At 42.5% G+C, this 21,517-nt stretch overlaps 1 protein-coding gene across 1 annotated transcript in view; it reads right to left on the bottom strand.

The window, feature by feature from the left end:
• KIF13B (kinesin family member 13B) overlaps positions 1-21,517 on the bottom strand; it is a gene marked incomplete in the record, with an annotated part of 3,953,176 nt that overhangs the window by 2,179,557 nt on the left and 1,752,102 nt on the right. Inside the window, 2 exon segments of the mRNA XM_044062707.1 lie at positions 16,502-16,621; positions 16,733-16,882. Of these exon segments, the coding sequence (XP_043918642.1) occupies positions 16,502-16,621; positions 16,733-16,882 (270 nt within the window).

The raw sequence follows: 21,517 nt of genomic DNA, 5'->3' as shown, positions 1-21,517 counted from the left end.
ACAGTTTAAAGCTCTAGCTGAGAGAGTAGCAGAGGTGTAAACTTTTTTCCCCATCTCTCTAAGGACCTGCATTCCCTTTCAGAAGGGAGAGGGTTTTGCTGAGGTCGAAGCTACTGCCTTAGGCCCCTGGGATGTAGTCTCGGGATCTGCAAGAGGGGCCTTGTATAGGTGGTGATGAGTGTCTGGCACCCTGTAAAATCTATCTGGTTTGGCAGGGGCTGGAGGTAAAGTATCAGGAGCAGTGCAAACATCATTAAATGCATCATCCACAACAGGCAGAACTGGAGGTATAGCTAAGGGCCTATGTTGTGGTAAGTGCAGAAAGGTCCTAAGCCTTTTTCTTGAATCTGAGAAATCTTGTCCCTGCCATTGGAATTGTTCTCTCATGGCATGTAAGGTTTCCCCAAAGGAAAATTCCTCTGGTGGAGAGGCAGATGGAATGGATTCTTCAGCATCGGAATCTTCATAAGTAGAAAAAGGAGCCTCTGGCTGATCTGTAATGTCTGAGTCATCCGAAGAATCAGAGGACACTGGCTCGGGGGGCTCTGCTCTAGGTCTCTTTTCTGGAGGCTGAGAGGCCCTGTCTGGGTGAGATTGGGATCCCCTAATTAAGGAGATTAAATCCTCTGCCAGAGTAAGCATTTGTGAACTAGAAGTGGGCCTATGGTGAGGGGGTCTTAACAGGCACTGATTTAACAGTTTTGGCTGCTTTAGCCCTGGCAAAGGCCTTTATAGACATGGCTGTAGGAGGCCTAGCAGCACCACGTGCTGGGGTAGAGACATCCAAAGGGATGGTGTCTGATAATTCACTAGGAACCACAGTAGTAGGCAAAACTTCAGAGGCCGATTCAACTAAGGTAGCAGGAGCCTCAGTAGTAGTCATGGATTCGGCTGAAGATTGACCCGTTTTCTCGGTTTTAGCCGAAACCGAGACACTCGCGGCTTGCTTAACCGTGGTTTCGGCCGAAACCGCGGAGCGCGAGAGTTGGTCTTTTTCTTTGCGTTTTTTAACAATTTGGGTAGTCGGAGGATCCGACGGCATAATGTACGCAAAATCTGAGCCGAAAAACTGTTCAGCAAACTCCGACCGACGCCTATGCGTTCGTCGGTTGAAGGAAGCACAGGCTAAACAGGCTGCTACGTCGTGGTCTGGGCCTAAACAAGGTAGGCAGTAAGAGTGGAAATTTTTATGAGGTATTTGTTTCCCACAAGTTAAACAGTTATTTACTTTTTCTGACATCGGCTGAGGCAAGAAAGAGTCCCCAACGGGGTACTTAGCTTTTAGAAGTCTTGAGTAGTATTCGGTAGTAGTAATCTCTGGATCTGACCGACCGGCACTTGCGAACAGCTTCTGCTTCAGGCGCCACGCGGCAAGAAAGACTGAGGAAAATGGTGTCGGCTGATGCCTTTATACCCGAAGACCAGCAGAGGTGACGTCGGGTGAAGTGCGACATCAGCCGAAGCCGGACCCAGACTTTGGAATCCGGCCGACCGAAGGGCTGCCTGACGACAGGACAACCCATTTGTTATGACTGCAGATGCATCCTTGAAGGACATCCGGGACTGCAACAGTGAATACACTCGAACATCTACATTTATGGTAAGTGCACACAGCTGTACTATGTTCTTCATGTTTCACTGTTGCAGTCATCACATTATGGTTGATTCCCAAAGCTGAAGAAAAGGGTGGAGGCAGTCAAGTTGTTTGGGGCTGGCTAGGATGACCTGCTAGACTGTGATGACAAAGCCTGCCATGGATTTGGAGAAGATAGGCATTACCACCTGCCTTTCTACAAATTCAGGGCAGGCTTTGTCACCACAGTCTTGCAGGCCATCCTAGCCTTGTTGCAGCCTCCAGGAAGTCCCTGGTGGAGACCCCTCTGAGAAAAGCTGCAGAGGTGAAGGTTCTCTGGTGGAATGTGTCCTGACCCCTTTTGGGGGCGGTTTCCTGTGCTGTATGTAGCAGAAATGGATGCAGTGTGCTATCCACTTGGAGACTGTTTGGATATGGCTTTGCCCTATGCCTCTGCTGAACAGCTAGCATCTCTTTTTGGTTGATGTGCCGATGTATTTGATTTGGGCTCCTGCCGTCCAGGTGTGCACCCCTGGCATAGTCTGATGCATCTGTGGTGAGGGCCTGGGCGGCATGGGGTTGTGAGACGGGAAGTCCCTTGTTGCGGTCGCATGCTGCTGCCCACCAAAAAAAAAAATCTTTCCTTAGACAAGGTATCATTCGTATGATAGTCTCCAGGTCTTGAGTGTGTCGACACCAAAGGCTTTTTAGGTACCACTGTAGTTTCCTCATATGTAGTCTGGCATATGGAATGAGTAGAATGTAGGAGGCCATGAACCCTACAGCTTGCAGGATTTTCATTGCAGATAACTGGGTTCTGGTGGCTAGTTGAGAGAAGTAGCCTCTGAGGTAGACTTGTTTTTCTGGAGTAACGAAAGTCATCTGGGATGCTGTGTCCAGGCTTGCTTCCAGGAATACAATTTTTTGTGTGGGTACTAGTTTTGATTTCTTTTCGTTGACAGTATACCCCAAAAATGTCAGTAGGTCCTTTACAAAGGTCACGTGCTGTAACAGCTTTTCCTGTCTGCCTGAATCAGGTAATCGTCTAAGTAGGGGTAAATCTGAATATTTCTTTGTCTGCAAAAAGCAATGGCTGGAGCCAGGCATTTTGTGAAAACTCTGGGAGCAGTGGATAAGTCAAAGGGAAGCACAGAGAACTGAAAGTGCATAGATCCTGCCCCGAAACGTAGATATTTCCTGCAAGATTCTCTGATTGGGATGTGTAGGTAGGCCTCTATTAGGTCTAGGGTGGCTAACCAAACATCCTTGGAAAGCATAGGAAGAAGCTGCTGGAGGGTGAGCATTCTGAATTTTGGTATCACCAGAAAGGTGTTTAAGAATGGATAGATTGAGGATTGGGTGCCAGGTGTCCTCTTTTCTGGGTACCAGGAAGAGTCTTGAATAAAAACCTTGACCTATCTGGTCTGCAGGAACATGATGCATTGCCGTCATGGACAGCAGGGAAAGGACTTGCTTTTTGTCCTCTGCTCACTGGTTTGGAGAAAGATCTGGGAACCCTTATGGGGATGGCAGTGTGGGGAAATAAAATTTGAATTCCTGGGACACTTTGTTGAGGACCCATCAGTCGTTGGTAACAGAGGCCCAGTTGTTTGCATGGAAGGAGAGTTTTCCTCCTAGGGCACAAGCAGGTGGGCAGAGGTAAGGGGTGGAGGTGTAAAGTCACTGAGTTCTTACCATAAGGGGGTGGCTTAGCACTCCCTGTTTTTGAAGAGGAGGAACTCCATTGCTTAGATCTCTGCATTCCCTGGGGCTGCTTCCTGGGGGGGGGGGGGGGCTGGGCTGAGTTGGCCTGGAGGGGGCAGGAAAGGACCGATGCTTGGAGGGGTAATGCCTACTGAACCTCGGAGGCTGGACCTATAAGTCTTAAACTGTCTGCACAGATTTAGCTTTTTCTTCCATCTTTTTTAAGACCTCTTCTGCCTTGGTGCCAAACAAATTATCTTTGTTCAATGGTGCATCCAATAATGTTGATTTGAGATGGTCTGGCAAGGTCTGTTCCTTAAGCCAAGCATGCCTTCTAAGGCCTGAACCAGTGACTGCTGCCCTGCAAAATGCTTGTAGGGCATCAAAGCCACATTGCAAGGTGTGCTTAGTAACTTGGCTTGCAGAATGCATAAGCTCTTGTAAGTCTATTTTCTGCACAAGCAGGAAAGGAAGACATTTTTTGTTTGAGGAGTTCCATGGTATCCTGCTGATATTTCAGCATGTGGAACTGACAATTTAATGCTCTAATAGCAAGAGTAGCAGTGGTGTATACTTTTTTTTATCCTGTATAAAGCTCGGGAATCCCTGTCCGAGGGGGTGGGATTCTTAGCGGAGGTTGCTTTCATTCCTTTAGGCCCTTGAGAGATGACCTCTGGGTCAGCAGTAGGATTTTTGAAAAGGAATTTGAGAGAGTCAGGGACTCTGTAGTACCCGTCAGGTTTCCTGGGAGCAGGAGGAAGGGTGTCAGGAGTCAAACTGGATTCCTTAAAAACATGATCAACAACATCCAGGACAGGAGAAATGGCCAAAGGTCTGTGCTGTGGTAAATCTAAGAATTCCCAGAGTCTCTTTTTTGACTGAGAATAGTCCTGACATTCCCCATAGGAAATGCTCCCTTAAAGTGTGAAGGGTTTCACCAAATGAAAAATCAGCACTTGGAGAGGCAGAAGGAAGGCATTCCACTGCAACAGAATCCTCATAAGCAGAGAGGGGTTGCATGTCTTCATATTCAGAAGCATCAGAGTCATCGGACTCATGTTCAGATAAAACTACTGGGGACAAGTCTCTCTTCCATTTGGAAGGGGTAGACTGGCTTCCCCTAATAAGCACAATAAGGTCTTCCAGTATTTTAAGCATTTGAGACTGAGGCAAGGAAGCAGGTGCATAAGCTTGGGCCGTCGTTTTTTTGGGCATAGTTCGTACTGGGCCTTAGAAACTCTATAGTTTTAGAAAGAACTGAAGAAGCGAAAGAAGTCAGCGGTTTGTGTCAAGTATCGGTAGTGCAAAGTACTTCCTCGGAAGCTGGTGCCTGCTCAGTGGGTCTGGACATATCCAAGGTAGAGACATCTGCAGGATCCTTAGTCGAAGAAGAGTCTCGCGGCATACCGGACTCCAAAAGGGTCTCGGTAGCAGCCTGCGAAACCAGAGAAGCAGGCATCAGGGGCTGCGAAAGCACTTCACTGAGAACCGGAGAACTGATGACTAGCTTACCGGAAGCGTCGTCGGCAGTTCTGAACCTGTGCAGTCAGTCTCTGTCTTTATCCTTACTTTTTGGAAGATCTGTAGTCGGATGGCTTACCGAAGCCATATCAGAATTCGAGGACTGAGAGCGAAAACATCTAGCTACAATAAGGGCCTGACGAAGTATAGTTCTGGCATTGTACAAAGCAGAAAAGTGACAGCGAGGGACGTCGTGGTCTGGGCCTAAACAGGTAATGCAGTAAGAATGGAAGTCTCAGTGTGGTATTTGCTTTCCACAGGCGAGACAATTGTTTCATCAGTTAGAGCAAGAAAAAAGGATCCCCAACGGGGTACTTAAATTTAGAAGACTTCAACTTCAGTTGGGAAATGAAAACTCGGGTAGCGGCCGACCGGTACTCGTGCGAACTGCTTCTGCTTTGGGCTCCTCTGCAATGAAGACTGATGTAATGGCGTCGGCTTACTGATTTTATACCACTGACAACCTGACATCAGTACTGGAGCAACAGCAACCAATGTAGAAATACTAAGCCTCTGGTATTCAGGCCAACTAAGGGCTATCCCTGGCAGGATAACCCAAATGTGATGACTGCAACAGTAAAACACGAAGAACATATAGACATCCCTCCCAACACCCCCACAAAGGCAACCACACCATGAAAAACTTCTCCAAACTTAACTTTAGGCTCCTGAAAACAGAGGTGGCTAACTTCACGGCACCCATGCAAATGGAGAATAGTTGCACGACCGCCGAATCATACACCAATGCACTGTACGAGCACGCACACAAATGCATAGATCTTGCCATACCCAATAGAACCAAGATGCTCTCCTCCAAAAAAAGGAATCAATTTGGTGGTCCCCTGCCATAAATAAACTCTACAACAGGAGGAGGAAACTGATGCAGAATAAGGTGAAGTCCAAGACTGGAAAAACTCCCTTATCAGCCTCAACAAAAAGTTGAGATCCCTCATCAAATCCTCTAAAGCTAGCTAAGAAAACAGAATTGCAGCAGACAGTAAAGACAACCACAAGGCCTTCTATAGTTATGTAAAGAATCTCCACAACAATACCCAGATTTGCTCTGAGCTACTGCACAATGGTACATCCTATACCGAGCCAACAGCTATTGCCAATATACTGGCTGACAGATTCAGTGCCAACTTTACCCCCCCCCCCCAAGGTCCAATCACAATACCAGTAGATTTGCCAGGCACCCAGTATTACTGCTGCACAGGTTAAAACAGCATTGTCCAAAGCCAAGAATACAGCTTCTATGGGGCCTGACAATATCCCTGGCTGTGTTCACCTGTGTGCCCTGTTCAGTTACAGCCTCACCTCAGGCTTTGTCCCTACCGAACAGTGCACTGCTACAGTCATCCCTCTCCACAAAGGAGGAGTGATAACAGACCCTGGGAACTATCACCCTCATTAGCCTGATGAGTCTGATATGCAAAGCTATGGAATGCATCATCATGGACCTAATAAACAAGGATATAGGGAATCTCCAAACTCTGGATCCCACACAGTTTGGTTTTGTGAAGTGTAGATCATGCCTGCTCAACCTGATTGACTTCTTTGATTCAGTCACCAGAGCTGTGGATGCAGGCAAGGTGGTTCATACAGCCTACCTTGATCTGGCCAAGGCCTTTGATACCATTCCCCATTCAGGAATCATACAAAAACTCACTAAGCTAGGCATCAATCAAAATATTACTAGGTGGGTTGCAAACTGGCTCATAAACAGAACCCACAGTGTGAAAGTAGCGGACTCCAAGTCAGACTGCCGACTATTCATGAGTAGAGTCCCACAGGGTTCGGTTCTGGGTCCTCACCTGTTTATCTACTTCTCTTAAGCCCAAGCCAACATGAAGGGACTCTGGCTGACAAAGTCCAGAGACGATTGCAAGTTGGGAGCTATTATTAACTCCTCAAGTGATGTTGCCATCCTACAGAAAGGCCTCACTGAGACCAACGACTGGCATCCGAACCATGGCCTTATGCTCCATGCCAAAAAATGTGTAGTCATCCCTTTTGGGAAAAACCCGGTTCCCATTAATTACCACATCCATGGTAGTCCACTGAACACAGAAGGTGTTATAAGAGATCTGGGAACACAGGTTGACGGCAACTTCTCTTTTGAACACATTGCCAATGTGGTCAGAAAGTCCTTCTATGTGGCACATCTCATTACTACGGGTTTAGCATCCAAGAAGAAAGAGTTCATGGTCTCCCCTCTACTCTTCCCTCATGAGGCCAATCATAGAGTACAATGTCCCATTTAGCATGCAACTGACTAGACACCTGCAATAACCGGAAAGGCCACAAAAGTACCTCACAAAAGCAGATCCTAGGCCTTAAACACTTATCCTATATGGACAGACTCAAAAAACTCCAACTATTCTCCGTCTCATAGCACCTACTTAGAGGCGATCTCTGCTTGACTTACAAAACATGTCTGACCCAGCTCTGTTAGAAATGCTACACCTAAAGAAATCTCAATCCCTCCGTACCACACGGTCCGGAGACCTCATCCTCATTGCCGCAATCAACAGAACATGTTGGAGGGACAGATTCATAACCCAGAGACTGCCCATGCTATGGAATAGACTTCCTAAAAATGTCAAACAGAGCATCTCACTGGCCCTCTTCAAGAGGAATCTTGATGAGTGGATGGGAAATAGAAAATTCACCCCGTGGATCACTCCAGTGGCTCTATTCGACAGAGGCACTGGGAACTAACGTCGGGTGGCACGATGGCAGGGTAACCCTATGGGTTAGGCTTGTAAAGGCTCCAGGGCCATTAGCCTAGTACACAACTTTGAACCTATAAAAGGTTGCTGGGTAGAATTAAAAATAACTTGTGTGCTAACATACCCCACTATATAAAGCATCCCTACCTGAAATCAAGCGAACAATGGGAGACATAATATCCATTCATGAGAGTGCCCTTGTTGTAGTGGGAAACTGGAATGTGGTCCGCAGTATAGATGATGCCTCAGGTGGGCCAAGAAGTTCACCTGTAAAGAAGGAAGGTAGATTTCTGGAGAAACATATGTGATTGTTCAGCCTACAAGACGTAGGCACAATTAGTGACACAGATTATTTATTACTCTGGGAGGCATAAAAACTGGACTCACTTTGACTGGTGTTATTTTACTAGAGAGAGAACATCAGCCTGATGAAGGGAGTGGAAACAACAGATAACTCTTCATTACAAACTAGCTTAAGACTCCAGAAAAGTATGCAGTGGAAAACCCACTGGTATTTCCCAACATACATTTTGAAAGATAAGGGATTCTGAGATTAGTTGGACTGCACCCTTGAAGAATGTTATAAGTTAGTGGAAAATGGTAACAGAGTAGGCAGATGAATGGGAGTTCTGTTAACTACAGATAAGGAGATACACTAGGATAAAAGCTAATGACTATGGATTAATAGTCACAGCAAATAACCAGATATAGCAACTGTACAACAGAAAGAGAATAAAGGGCACAGCAACATACAATAACAAAGGAAAGCAAGGGATAAATTTGGGGAGTACTTGGGGAAACAACTACATTTAGGGGGCAAGCAGTGAAATCAGATATTCTGATATAAACCCTAGAAAATCAACTTTTCTAGCCAAGAATTTGAGGCAACAAAAGGTGGACAGGCTGGTTACTAGTATCATAAATCTAGAAAATGGGAGACTAGAGTGGGATCCATGCACAGTATTGGAGATGATCACAGGATATGATACCAATCTGCATCAAAGGGATACAGACATAGAGAGCAAAGATGACATGGTAAGATATCAAAGACCATTAAGGCTGCCTACAACAAATCACACAAACAAAATATATTGAAAAGAATAAGTGTAGGCGAGATGACAGGCAATGCAACAGCAAAATACATGGAAAATGCCAGATCTTGAGGATACCCTCAAACAGATATGAGAAAGAAAGGAACAAAAGACAGGATATTGTACAGATTACTCAGTAACATAACATGTTGGGGGAGAATCCCAACATCATGGTATGGGACAGTAATAGCAATGATTCCCAAAGAAGGAAAGGATCCAGCTGATCACAAGTTGTATAGACATCACATTATTAATCCATAACTATAAAGTTTAAGACAATTCTGGCTAACAAAGTGGCACAGATTATTAGTAAAGGTGATACAGATCAAAATAGATGCATAAAAAGTAGACAAATGTTTGAAAACATTAATAGAATGTTAATGATACTGATGGACTCAAAAGTTATGTGCCAGAGACGCATGCTCCAGGGATCTAAACCTTGTCATCACAATGAACAAAACATGCTGGGGGGATAGGTTCCTGACCCAGAGACTCCCCAGAGTCTGAAATAGACTGCCCATACATGTCAAGCAGAGTGCCTCTTTGGCCCTCTTCAAAAGGAACCTTGATGACTGGATGGAAAATAGGAAATTCACCCTGGGGATCACGACAGTCACCCTGCTAGACATGGGTACAGGGAAGTAAATACTGTGGGAAGAAATAGCCAGGGAATTGTTATGGCTAGGCTTGTATAGGCCCCTAGGGCCGATAGCCTAGTACCAACTTATGAACCTATATTAAAAAATGCCTATACTGTGAAATTAGATACAGAGAAGGTATTTGACAAGGTCACCCGGAAGTTCCTGGAGTTAACAATTGGGGGCATTTGGCTTCCCAGCACAGAGTACAAAACACACACAAAAAAAAAAAATCTAGCAAAGGTAGACTTTCCACTGTGTGATATCTTAAACCTCTTGTATCAGAGGCAACATGGGGTATATGCAAATTACCCCTTAAGGATATCAGGTGTTTCAGCTACATGGCAATTCTGAATGGCCATGAATTTTTCTTTTACTTTTACCTTTAAGTCTATTTATGAACAATTTCAGGCCAATAAAGCCAAACCCCTACCACTGAGACTGTGTGAGCACATCCCTCACACGAGGACTATGGTAACTGCTTTTGGCTAATATTACTGACAGGGAGAACTAAGACTGCCAGGGCCAATAGGGGGGTCACACAATCTATATGAAACATTCATCATATCTGGGCTAGATCCTAAAACACCACTGCCTTTAGTTTCAACTTGTGCGGGTCTGCCCAGGATCTGCTTAATCTGTCTGCCACAGTGTCCTGTTCTGATGTATGTATGATGCCTGAAGAGTCACAGGACACTGAGAAGCCTGCTCTCAGGCTACTACTGCCAACCGATTACACAGGGTAAGGCCTTGTACCCTCTTGTTTGTTGAGGTACCACATCACTGTGTTGTCTGTAACCAGTTGGAAAGGACCCAAGGCAATTTCTTAAACACTTAGGTTCACAGTCGTTTACTAGGATAATGATCACAAGGGCTTTTTTAAGCCTAGCCATACATCACAAATCTCTGAAAAGTTCTAGTATCCTTGGTAAGTGTAAGCAGGGGTATGGGAGCTGAAACATTTACAAGCAGGTGCCTGGGAGATGAACCATTTACAGGCTGCCTGTGTCCATTAGATACCCAGGTGCCAAACCAAGGATGAATTTCCTGTTCCCCATCCAACTGTCCAAGTTACACTTGAATTGCATTAGAGAGGAACTCTGCTTCACATGGATAGGAAGCCTGTTCCAGAGAAGGGGTAGACTCTGGGATACACAACTGTCTCTCCAGCAGTTCCTGTTTATAACGCAGTTATGGTTTAAGTCTTTACAACGAGTAATTTTGGTGTGGTTTTGCAGCTATGCAGGAGAATCATCAGAGTGGGGTTTGACAATGCCTTGTATGCCAGTCATAGATTATCCCTCAACAGCCTGTTGGAGACAGACTCAATAGAGAGAGACTAAAGCTTTCCTGAACTCCAACTACGGATTAATGGAGGAAAGGTCTCAATGTCCGGGTCCTCATCCTCTAAGAGATCATAAACCCTGTTAATCTTGTGGGCAGCCAAAAATAGCTCCCAGTTGAGTGCATCTCAAAAGCTAGTAAACATCTGGAAAAAATGAAACAGTTTGGGTACCTGTACCTCAAAACAGGAACCCGACTAATCAGACTCAGACAGGTCAGAGTCTTCAGACACAGGATCCCTTTCAAAAAGTGAATCCTTAGTAGATTTACCAGATGTGACAGCTCAGACTTTACTCATAAGGTGGGTATGCAACCCGTAATCAACTGCTTGAACAATGGATCTACTCGCAGCCAGCATCTCAGCTGAAAAAAAAAAAGTCAGAGACCACTGGCCCACCACCTGTTGGGTCTTCTTTCTCATTTTGGCATACACTACACCAGTGAAAGAATCCCCTGGGAGAAAAGTAATAATAATCGGAACAGATTCTGCACCACTGTGGTTCTGCTACATTTGCAGACTCCAAGTAGAAAAATGGGAAAAAGGGGGATGATGATGAATACTACAGCCCCTTAGCATGTGTCTGACCCTTGTGCCACTCAGAACTGTACCATTACAACCACACCAGGAGGTAGCAGGTGAGCAGTCGCAGTCTGAAAGCCTGTCCAAAGCTAAGGGTAGTGCAAATTCACAAGCCATAGGCTGAAGTATATTTTTTTGATTTACTTTCGTTTTTTTTAGGTGCTGACGGGGAAGACGGTGGGGAGGGGGGGACAATGTACCTGAATCAATCAAGACTGGGAACAAATATTAACCAGATCAATACTAGGTACTGGTTGCATGGCCAGTCCAGTACAAAATGGACAAATCCAACAAAGTTCCCTTTAAATAGTAAACTGAAGTCTGTTTCTACAGGGAATCTATACAGAATAAGGTATCGTGGAAAAAGACAGCATTTCAGTAACTCAACACAAAGCACAAAAACATATCACATAGGCCCCCAATACAAATAAAGGCGATTTTCTGCCTAACATAAACAGAAATGGCCCCAAATAGCCTTAGACCAGGAATTAAATGTAATATTAAGCAAAATTACTGTCAAAAATGTTACTGAAACAAAATAGTGATAAAAATCGCAACTTAAATTAGAAATTTGTTTAAAATATTTTAGATCTACTACTCAAATCACATAAAAAAAATAATAACAAATCCAGCTAAAAACCTAAGAAAAAAATCCTTTCATAAATGTTTCACAAAAAATGGCACCTAAATCGCAATTTAAATGAAAAACAAAATCAAAATACTGTTAAATATGTTCTATGCCCATAAATAATTACAGTCCCATAGAAAAAAAAAATTACAAAAACAGCATGTCTTCCTGTCAAAACTTTCAAAAGAAGCTTTTAATCGATGGTAGCGACAGCTGAGAATTACTTGTGGTTCTAGCAGCACGAGGCAATGAGAGGAGATGCATTAAAACGGCCTTAGTACAGAAAAGTAAGTTATGTTCTTACCATAACATTAGATCCATGCTGTCTGATTTTTATCTGGTTCAAGCTGTGGGTTGTCGGATCTGACCTTGGCACAAATTCTGGAAGTTCTTCAGTTTCAGGGCTCTGACTCCTCCCCTACCTATAACTCCCTTAACTCCACTTCAGTACTTAGATCAAGTTTTCCACCCATTAGATAGTATTTCCCTATACAGACTAATACATATGAATATCAATCATGTAAACCCTATTCAAGACTAACCTCAGGATATAGGGAAGAAAAAAATTCCAGGGTTATCAGAAAGGAAGCAGTAAAGGCTAATCAGAGAAAGGGTATGCCACAGACAACTTGGTTATCAGAAACTCGCTTTTAACAATTTGAAAGGAATCAAGTGGGAGGGAGGTTGAAGAATAAATCAGTTTTCACAAGAAAAAAATATGCAGATCAGCATTCTATTCTATTCAATCACAGATAAAAAGAGGGAGTAAATAAAGTCCAAAAGGAGTTTCTTATTTGAGTTCTGCAGTTGATATCACCCCAAGAGAAGTAATAAACCCCCCAAAATCTTTCTTTGACTGTGGGACAAGAAAAGCTGACAGGGTTCTGTCTGTGAGTGTGAAGGGCTGTCCTGGTCCTACCAGATGGTTCATAGGTTCATAGATTAGTACTAGGCTAACTGCCCTTGTGGGCCATTTTCAGCCTAGCTAATTACCCCATGTGAGACTCAAACCCTTAACCTTATGTTTGTAAGGTAAACACCATAACCATTATGCCAACCTCCTGGTCCTCATTCCTCACAGACGAGCAGTGGAGGAAGTTCTGAGCACTGACAGACTGCCAAAGAGAGAGCAGCAGGGCACTACTACCCATATGCCAGTAAGGCAGTGTATTTGTTAAAAATACATGTTTACTTTGCTTTTTTTTACTCTTTCCTTGTTAAGTTTCCTTTACCCATGTTAGGTCAAGTTACTATTCGCAAAGCAGGTTTCTTTTCTCCAGAAGCCACTGCCAACCAGCAAGCCTCCTCTTCTTGCTTTTTTTGCCTTTTTTATTCATCCTGTCTCACTGCTTGCCAATGATTAGTCCTTCTGCAACAGTGGTCCCACTCCACAAAGGTGGAGCCTCTACGGACCCTAGAAACTATCGCCCCATAAGCCTGACTAGCTTAGTCTGCAAGGCTATGGAGAGGATCATCATGGAGCTCATAAACAAAGACATTGGGGACCTACAGACACTAGATCCTACCCAGTTTGGCTTTGTCAAGAGCAGATCCTGCCTTTTGAATCTGGTTGACTTCTTTGAAACAGTCACCAAAGCCATAGATGAAGGGAAGGTAGTCCACACAGCCTATCTGGACCTTGCAAAGGCATTTGACACAATACCCCACTCGGGCATCATAGATAAGCTATCCAGCTTAAATATAAACCCCTATGTCACAAGATGGGTTGCAAACTGGCTCAAAGACAGAACCCACAGAGTGAGAGTTGCTGGAGCCATGTCAGACTCGAAACCGGTCACAAGTGGCGTCCCACAGGGTTCTGTCCTGGGACCACTCTTGTTCGGTATATACTTTTCCGAGGTACAGGCAAACGTGGGAGGACTAGGGCTCACCAAGTTGGCAGACGACTGCAAACTGGGCGCCATAATCAACTCTCCAGCTGACACAAACATCCTTCAAAAAGGTCTCACAGAGACAGATAACTGGTGCCAGTGCCATGGTTTAAAGCTAAATGCCAAAAAATGTATAGTCCTACCCTTTGGCAAATACAATGTGCCCACAAATTACCACATACGCAGAAACCCATTAAGTACAGAGAAAGTTATTAGGGACCTGGGGACCCAAGTTGATAGCAATCTCTCCTTTGAAAACCACATTGCCAAAGTGGTTAGAAAGACCTTCTACATAGCCCACCTCATCACGAAGGGTTTCACATCTAGATCAAGAGAGGTAATCGTGCCTCTTTATTCATCCCTCATCAGGCCCATCATAGAATACAATGCCCCTTTTGGGATGTACCTTACCCGACACCTGCAGCAATTAGAAAGACCCCAAAAGTATCTCACCAAGAGGATCAAGGGTCTCAAACAGATGCCATATGCTGCTCGGTTAAAAACTCCAGCTCTACTCAGTTGCATACCGCCTACTTTGAGGCGATCTAGGCCTGACATACAAAGCTATGTCAAATCCAGAATTAATGGACATGCTCCACCTCAGTAAATCTAAATCCCTTAGAGCCACACGCTCGAGGGACTTGAACCTCAGCACAGAAATAAATAGAACTTGCTGGAGGGACAGGTTCATAACCCAGAGGCTCCCTTCGCTCTGGAATAGAATTCCAGTTCATGTGAGGCAGAGCACCTCACTGAATCTCTTCAAGAAGAATCTCGATAAGTGGATGGGGGATCGTAGGTTTGTCCCAGGGATTACTCCCGTGTCACTATTAGACAGAGGCACAGTAAACTAAACCTTAAAAAGGGCACAGTATACTCAAATCAAGGGGTGGCGTAAGCCATACAGAATCGGGCTAGGCTTATAATTGCCCCAGGGCAGATAGCCTAGTATGAACCTATGAACCTATGAACTGTATAACTTGACATCTTATGTCCTAACTGAAAGCACTGTTCCAGTATTCCTGAAACATGGGTTGTAATGGCAAATGTCAGGCCAGGGTACCAAAGCTTTACCTTCCCTAGGCCATATGTCTGACGCATGACATCAGCTCATATGCACTGGGGTATAAAGTTGAACATATGATCGTGGATCTTCAAACCATCTCTAAGCCAGTGGAATGAAGACTACTGAGAGGAAGCTGGTCAGCTAGGAGGGGTGTAGCTCAAATTGGTAGGAAAACTCCCCTGTACATATGTAAAACAGTAAAGGCTAGCGAAGAGGTGGAAGAGACAACTGAAGATGTAAGTATGTAAGAGAAGAGAGGATGGACGGGGGGATGGAATAGTGCAACACTGATCAGCAGGACATCTCCTGTTATAGTAAGTTCTTATACAACTGTACTATGTCCTGACTAATATCACTGCTGAAGTATTCCTGATATATGGGGTGATTCCCACAACTGAAGGATTAAGGAAAGGTAGATGACTATTGAGAAGAACTGTCCAGCAGTCCAGGAAGGACTGACCTAGCAAAGACTGCCCTGGACCTCAACCACTAGTCCTTCTGTGACCAAATGTATAATTTGCTCACCAGAGCAAACAGCTGTTCAGCCCACTTGTTTACTGGTGGACAGGGATCAAAGGAGGCCACTATCCAGGCAGACATCAAGGGGATATTTTTTAAAATGATTTAACTCCTTGATGCCCACAGCAGCCAGCAAGACAGTATTCACTACTGGTCTATGCATACACTGCATAACCTAACACCAGCAACAGTATACAATGCTTGGCATGTCTGCCCTATAATGTCTCAAATGTTGCTAGCATCTGACATGTACTTATATTGCACCCAGCCTCCGATAGGTGTCAAGTAGAGCAGTAAGTCTATCCCCCCCCCCCGACTGGTAAGATTCGAGCAGTTACTCACTAGCAAACAGGACTTCAAGTAAGCTACTGATCAAATTAGGGTCACTTGGGTCTTGAAGCTTTGTCCTCCTTTGTCTTGGGACCCTTGCTTTTTCTAATGCACTGTTCATTCCTCAAGGTAAATAGCCCTACACCCCCCATTCTTTCATGTTATGGTTACATCAGAGCCCTAAGTGGTGCCATCAGTCACTGTTAGGATCAGGAGCTCTCTCTCAACCTTGTTGCTACACCACTCCATGTCCAAAGATTCTCAAGGGTGGGAGTGCAGTAAACTTACCTCAGGGCATGCCACCCTCCTTCTCAAGTGATGTAACCCATCAAGAGTTCCTGTCCCTCCTCTAAGACAGCTCCTCCACCTAATCTCTGGTCTCCACCAAGGATTCTAGGGTAGAATGTACATAAAGGCATGTGCTCTCAATCCTCCCCCAAGAGAGGTGAGAAAGTACTGCTTCATTATGTCTCTAACAGCCAGGCGCACTAATCATATTCAGGGCATGTGTGTCAAAATTCTCTGTGAAGAAATCTTGTCAAACAATATCTCTAAGGCAGTGTATTAACCCTGCTCATACAACAACAATTAGAAAAAAAAACTTTTTTTCATAATGGATGCAGTAATACAAGAGAAATAGTAAAAAAATCAATTTTGGAAAGGCAGAGAATAAGCATTCTTTAAAAATATATACTACTGCTACTAAAATAAAAGTAATTCTACAGTATATTTTATGTCATTAATCTTCTAGCAATCATCATTCAACTTATATGTATCAAAATCACGTATTCACCGTCAAAAAGAGCTGTTAGCTTCTCAGCCTAGGTCGGAATGCAGTGTTCTTCCATGTTTTTGGAAAATCTTGTTAAAATATCATACTTACCATGCAGGTCAATTTGCGCTCCTGTACTTCATTTTCATTTGCATCCTCTCCACCCGCGATATGTTCATCTCCAAAGTCCCCACTTAGTCGCATTACCTCTACATGAAGTCTTCCAGAAATCTAAAAACAAATTCATGAAAAATATCAAAACCTGACTTTCTAAGGTACTTCATTACTCTAATGTCATGTAAGACATGAGGCCATAATGTTTGAAAAGACAAATGCACTTACTTCACCTTTCTGGTTAATAATTGGTACAGCATACTGTAGTTTTACATCATAGAATAGACACTCAAGGAAAACATTTGCCACTCCAATCAGGCTATGATTTTCCTGCTCATCATAAAAGGGATCAGCACGTTTAAAATATGACCTAGTAACCTAAACAAAAGACAAGAGAAAAAACAAACAAATGAAATTAAAGACAGAAAATTTCCCTCTCTCATTTGAATGCAAAACAAAGGATTAAAACTGTAACAAAGTAGTTCTGATTCAACTGAATAAAGGAATACAGAGTAATACAAATAACTTACCCAAATATAACACAATTAACAAGCACTAGATGTGAAAAGTACCATTACAAGGTATCCCTACAATAACATTACATTTTGAAGAGATTAAGCAGTCAAAGTCTTCTGATCGTCAAACATCCACAATGAAATTGTTATGCAAGAGTTTCCTGTTGGGAGTCCCCATCTATTTAAATGGGAAAAAGGGCTTCCTTTTCCAAAGGATCAGGCAATAAGTCTAAGGAGGAAAAAGCAAGGACAGGGACACTGTGAAAGCAGGGAACTATAGCTACCAAAAATCATCCAAATGCTCCTTGTAGAATAGAAGACAAAAGGAGACAAGAGAGGGAATGAGAGGAAACAATGCACCTAATGCCTGAGAAACTCACAAAGATACAACACTGCAGTATATTTCCTACATAAAGTTCAGAGTTGAAAGTACAATGCAGAGTACTTGTCTGAGGTACTTATTAAAAACAGAAACAGGATCACTACTGCAAAAATTATGTACATGATTTGGAATTAAGCTAGAGATGTATGTCAGTCTTCAGCAAGGCATTTTTCAGCAGCTGGATGTCCCCTAGAGTACATGGTTGCAATCTCATGAGATGTCTGCGACACAGCAGGCAGGCTATAAAAGACAAAGTACTGCAATACCTTATTTTCCTGTTTTGATGCTGAAGGACAGGCAGATACACTGAAGGGACAAAGTATTTCAGTAACTTATATGGACTCTTCATGGCTGCCACTTATTGAGCGGCCACCAATGCTCAACTGTATCTCATCACGGGAGCAGCAACAATCTGCAGAGTGGCTGTATTTCAGGCAGCCACTGTAAGTATTTCAAGCCGTTGCCAGTATCCTAGAAATAAGTGTTTAAATCTTAAACCTTATCCGGATGTACTTTCCCTACCAGGGACTGATAACAGATGAGAGACAAAAAGAAAATCTTAAGGAAATGCTAAGTAAAAGATAAATTCTGACTGAGTTTTTTGTTGAGTCTAGAACAGAAGCGGCAATTAAAAAGGATAATTAATAGGGTAATCATAAGTACTGCATGATAACTATAAGAATCAATCAGAAGAGGTTAGAAAAGATCGGGGAGAGACTTGAAAAGAAATTTATAAAGAAAAAGTGGGAAGACATCTGTATGGCTCCCAGGTATTCATCAAAGTCCAGAAGGTTTAGTATTTTGCTTGTAAATATTTGCAAGGGTATTTTTATGCCCCAAACATAGACTTTTTCCTCAGGTAGATGGTAAATGCTAGAGTTGAGATGGGAAAGAGAAAGGTCAACTGGAAACGTTTTTCTGGGAACACAATGAAGTGGCACAATTAAAAATTCCGTACACAGTACTTTACCACACATGTCGGAGGGCGCAAATGGTTGTCGAAAATGATTCATTTGAGCTGGGACTAATGTTATTGGGATAAGCATGATCTGGTTCACTATGGGAGCCACTATACCTTCCCCATGTGAATGAATTCTCTTGTGCACCCACTACTACAAGTGCCACTGCAGAATAGCTTGGGAGCCAAAACCGTAACCTTCGGCCGTACTTATACTGCCACCCCTATTTCAAAAGACTACAGTATCGGATGGCCCTTTCAACTGACTCTTCTTCCAGAACAGGCACATCTACCCTCTCCTCACTAGCTCAAACAGGCACCAAAACTGCTAATCAAACTTGAGTAGCTTGAATCTTATTCATGGCTCTATCCCTCCACACCACGGGAGGTGGAGCTATGAAATGTTCTTGTGAAACGCAAGAGGAGAAGTCACTGAATGAAAGGTAAAATAAAAAAAAAGTGTGTGTGTGTGTGTGTGTGTGTGTATATATATATATATATATATATATATATATATATATATATATACACACACACACACACACTTATGTACATGTTTATATGAAACATATATGTATGCATCTGACAACAAAACTCGTGTATGAAAAGTTTACAATTCAATCTTTATACAAAACACTTTTATAAGAGACTGTACTTAAAAGATAAAAGAAAAAGTTAAAAACAGATTTTGTTGCTAGGCCCAGTTTGTGTACATTAGAGGGATGGAAGATGGGAGTCTAACAGGCAGTAACAATCCTCTAAATTACACATCTACTGTTAAGGTGAATGCCTCCAGTAGCTGTACAATTTACATTAAAAGGATCATTGCTGCATAAATCCTACACAGTACCAAGTACAACGCACTATTGCATCTATAAATAAGTGCTTAGTATAACGAATCTCTCAGAGATTGCCAAAGCAACACAATGAGCATCCAACCAATAATGCCTGGAAAAGGTGTGGCAAGACGATCAGGTTGCAAACTCACAAGTGTTCTTCAGATGCTGCAATCTTGAAAGCTACAGTGTTGACTGCTGGTCCAGTGGATGAGGCATTAACCTACATAGGCATGATCTTAAATCAGTATCCAACAGGTTTAGCACTTTACTCTTATAAAATACATAGCAGCTCTATGGACACCAATGCAGTGCTAAATTCTTCCCATTTTAAGTCTTGTTTGGCAAACAAAAATGGAAAACTGAATGTAATAATTCAAAATAAATTCAGGCACCACTTTAGACAAATGGATTGTTTTTTAAAAATCTGCCTTCTTTTTCACAGTCTGTGAGTGAGTCTTTATACATTAAAGCTTACAGTTCAGAAATGTTAGCTGTTACAATTGCAAGTAGGAAAAACTGTCTTCAAACTATGTGCTACCTTTTATTATTTTCTCTCTGGGCCAAGTTGGTGCCTGAAAAGTGTCTTCAGACCAGTATACCTACCCAGTTAGCAAATGTAAAAATAAAGTATCCGAGTGCAAAAGGCATGGGCTCAAGGGGAGGTAAGGGTAATCTCTTGATTACAAAACACGATCCACAAAAATACTTGATACAGCAAACAGGAAAAAAAAAAAAACATGGGTAAACAAAGTGACTGACTCCATCATAAATCTTTACAAACAGAAAATAATAAAAACAGCCATAAATTTGTTAAACAGAGTTTAAGTATTTTAATGCATAAGATGTAAACTTAGGAAAAAACCCTCATCCAGGGAGGTCCATTAAGTAAAAAAGTATACGTTAGCAACAGTTGCCAAAGAAGCAAGCACTAACCATTTTGCACACATCATTATTTGAACTAGCATTAGAAGTAACTTGCTGCTTTATCAGATTGTCAGTGAGAATATTTAACCTAGGTTTCCTGGTAATGTAAACACACAAACCACTAAATCATACTAGTATTTGCAAATGTTCTGAATCTCTAGATGAAAAATAGACAAATACTCATGATTTCCTCTTAATAAACCATTCCTAACCAGACTTTTATGTCTTACTGAAGTGAATTTATTGCACTCCTTCCAAGATGAACATAGGACTACTGTTCTTTATTATTTTACAAATCATCATGAATGCAGAAGCATACTACATTACTTTGGCTATTAAATGCTGATACTCTCTACTGCTTAGTGATGCTGCTTTAATGTTCTGGAACGTGCACCAGTTTCATTTCTTGCTACACTTTGCATCTTTGAGTGACATTTTATGTTTATTCAGTTTGAATAAATTTCAGTATTTTTGTACACCTTTTTGGAGTTTGTTTAAATGTTGTTTATTGTACCTCAGCTACTTCATGGAGCTTTTTTCCCAGGGCTCCCACTGAAAATGGGCATTGTGCACTACTGGACTTTCCCTGGTAAACTACATCAAATAAATAATACTATCTTCTGCCTCCCACAAAGATGGCACATTAATTTCAGTTTTTGTAGAATGCTCTACTGGACAGGATGAGATACGCATTATGTAAAATAAAACAAAAAATAATGCTTATATAATGATTTATTACATGGAATGTAATTAACATAACAGCATAGTTCCATATGCTTGCCCAAGTTTCTCCTTGGTTCATAACCTACTTCTATACCCATGTGTACATGTACTGCTTTTTTTTTTTTTTAGATACAGCTGCATTACCTCTTTCTTTACCAATAACCTTGTTGTACTGTTAACAGACAGATTTATGTACAGGTGCACTGCCTTTCTTTCTTGGTTAAAAACTCTGTTCACTGTTTAAAAATTGTTGTATTTGTTTTTATCGGAAAAGTGTGTATTGTATACATCTCTGTGGAGCTTTTCTTCCTGGACCTCCACTTAAAATGGGCACTTTTTGGCCCAGTGGACCTTCCCAGTAAACAAATGTAATAAAATAAAAAAATAAATAATACTTTTATCAGGTGACATGTCAGACATCAGTTTGAGCAAGCAGGAGCAAAGAAATATGGGAGAAGCAACTTTCACAGGCAGTGATGTTTTCTTTTTTCTCTACTGTTGTGCAACCTCAACGTAAGTAGGTTTACTTACGATTGGAGATGTGGACAGTGTTCTCCACACATGGAGATGTGCAGGAGGACTTGTTCTTCTCCAAAAGTAACCTTCCTCCAATGTTTGATGAAAGTTATTTTTAATTATAAGCTTACAATACAAAGTTTTTTTTTTTTTTTT

Source organism: Protopterus annectens, chromosome 2.part1, assembly GCF_019279795.1.
Source record: "Protopterus annectens isolate FY-2018-M chromosome 2.part1, PAN1.0, whole genome shotgun sequence".
Classification (NCBI taxonomy): domain Eukaryota; kingdom Metazoa; phylum Chordata; order Ceratodontiformes; family Protopteridae; genus Protopterus; species Protopterus annectens.
Note: the sequence above shows the minus strand (reverse complement) of the source record. Positions and strands in the feature narration are given on the sequence as shown.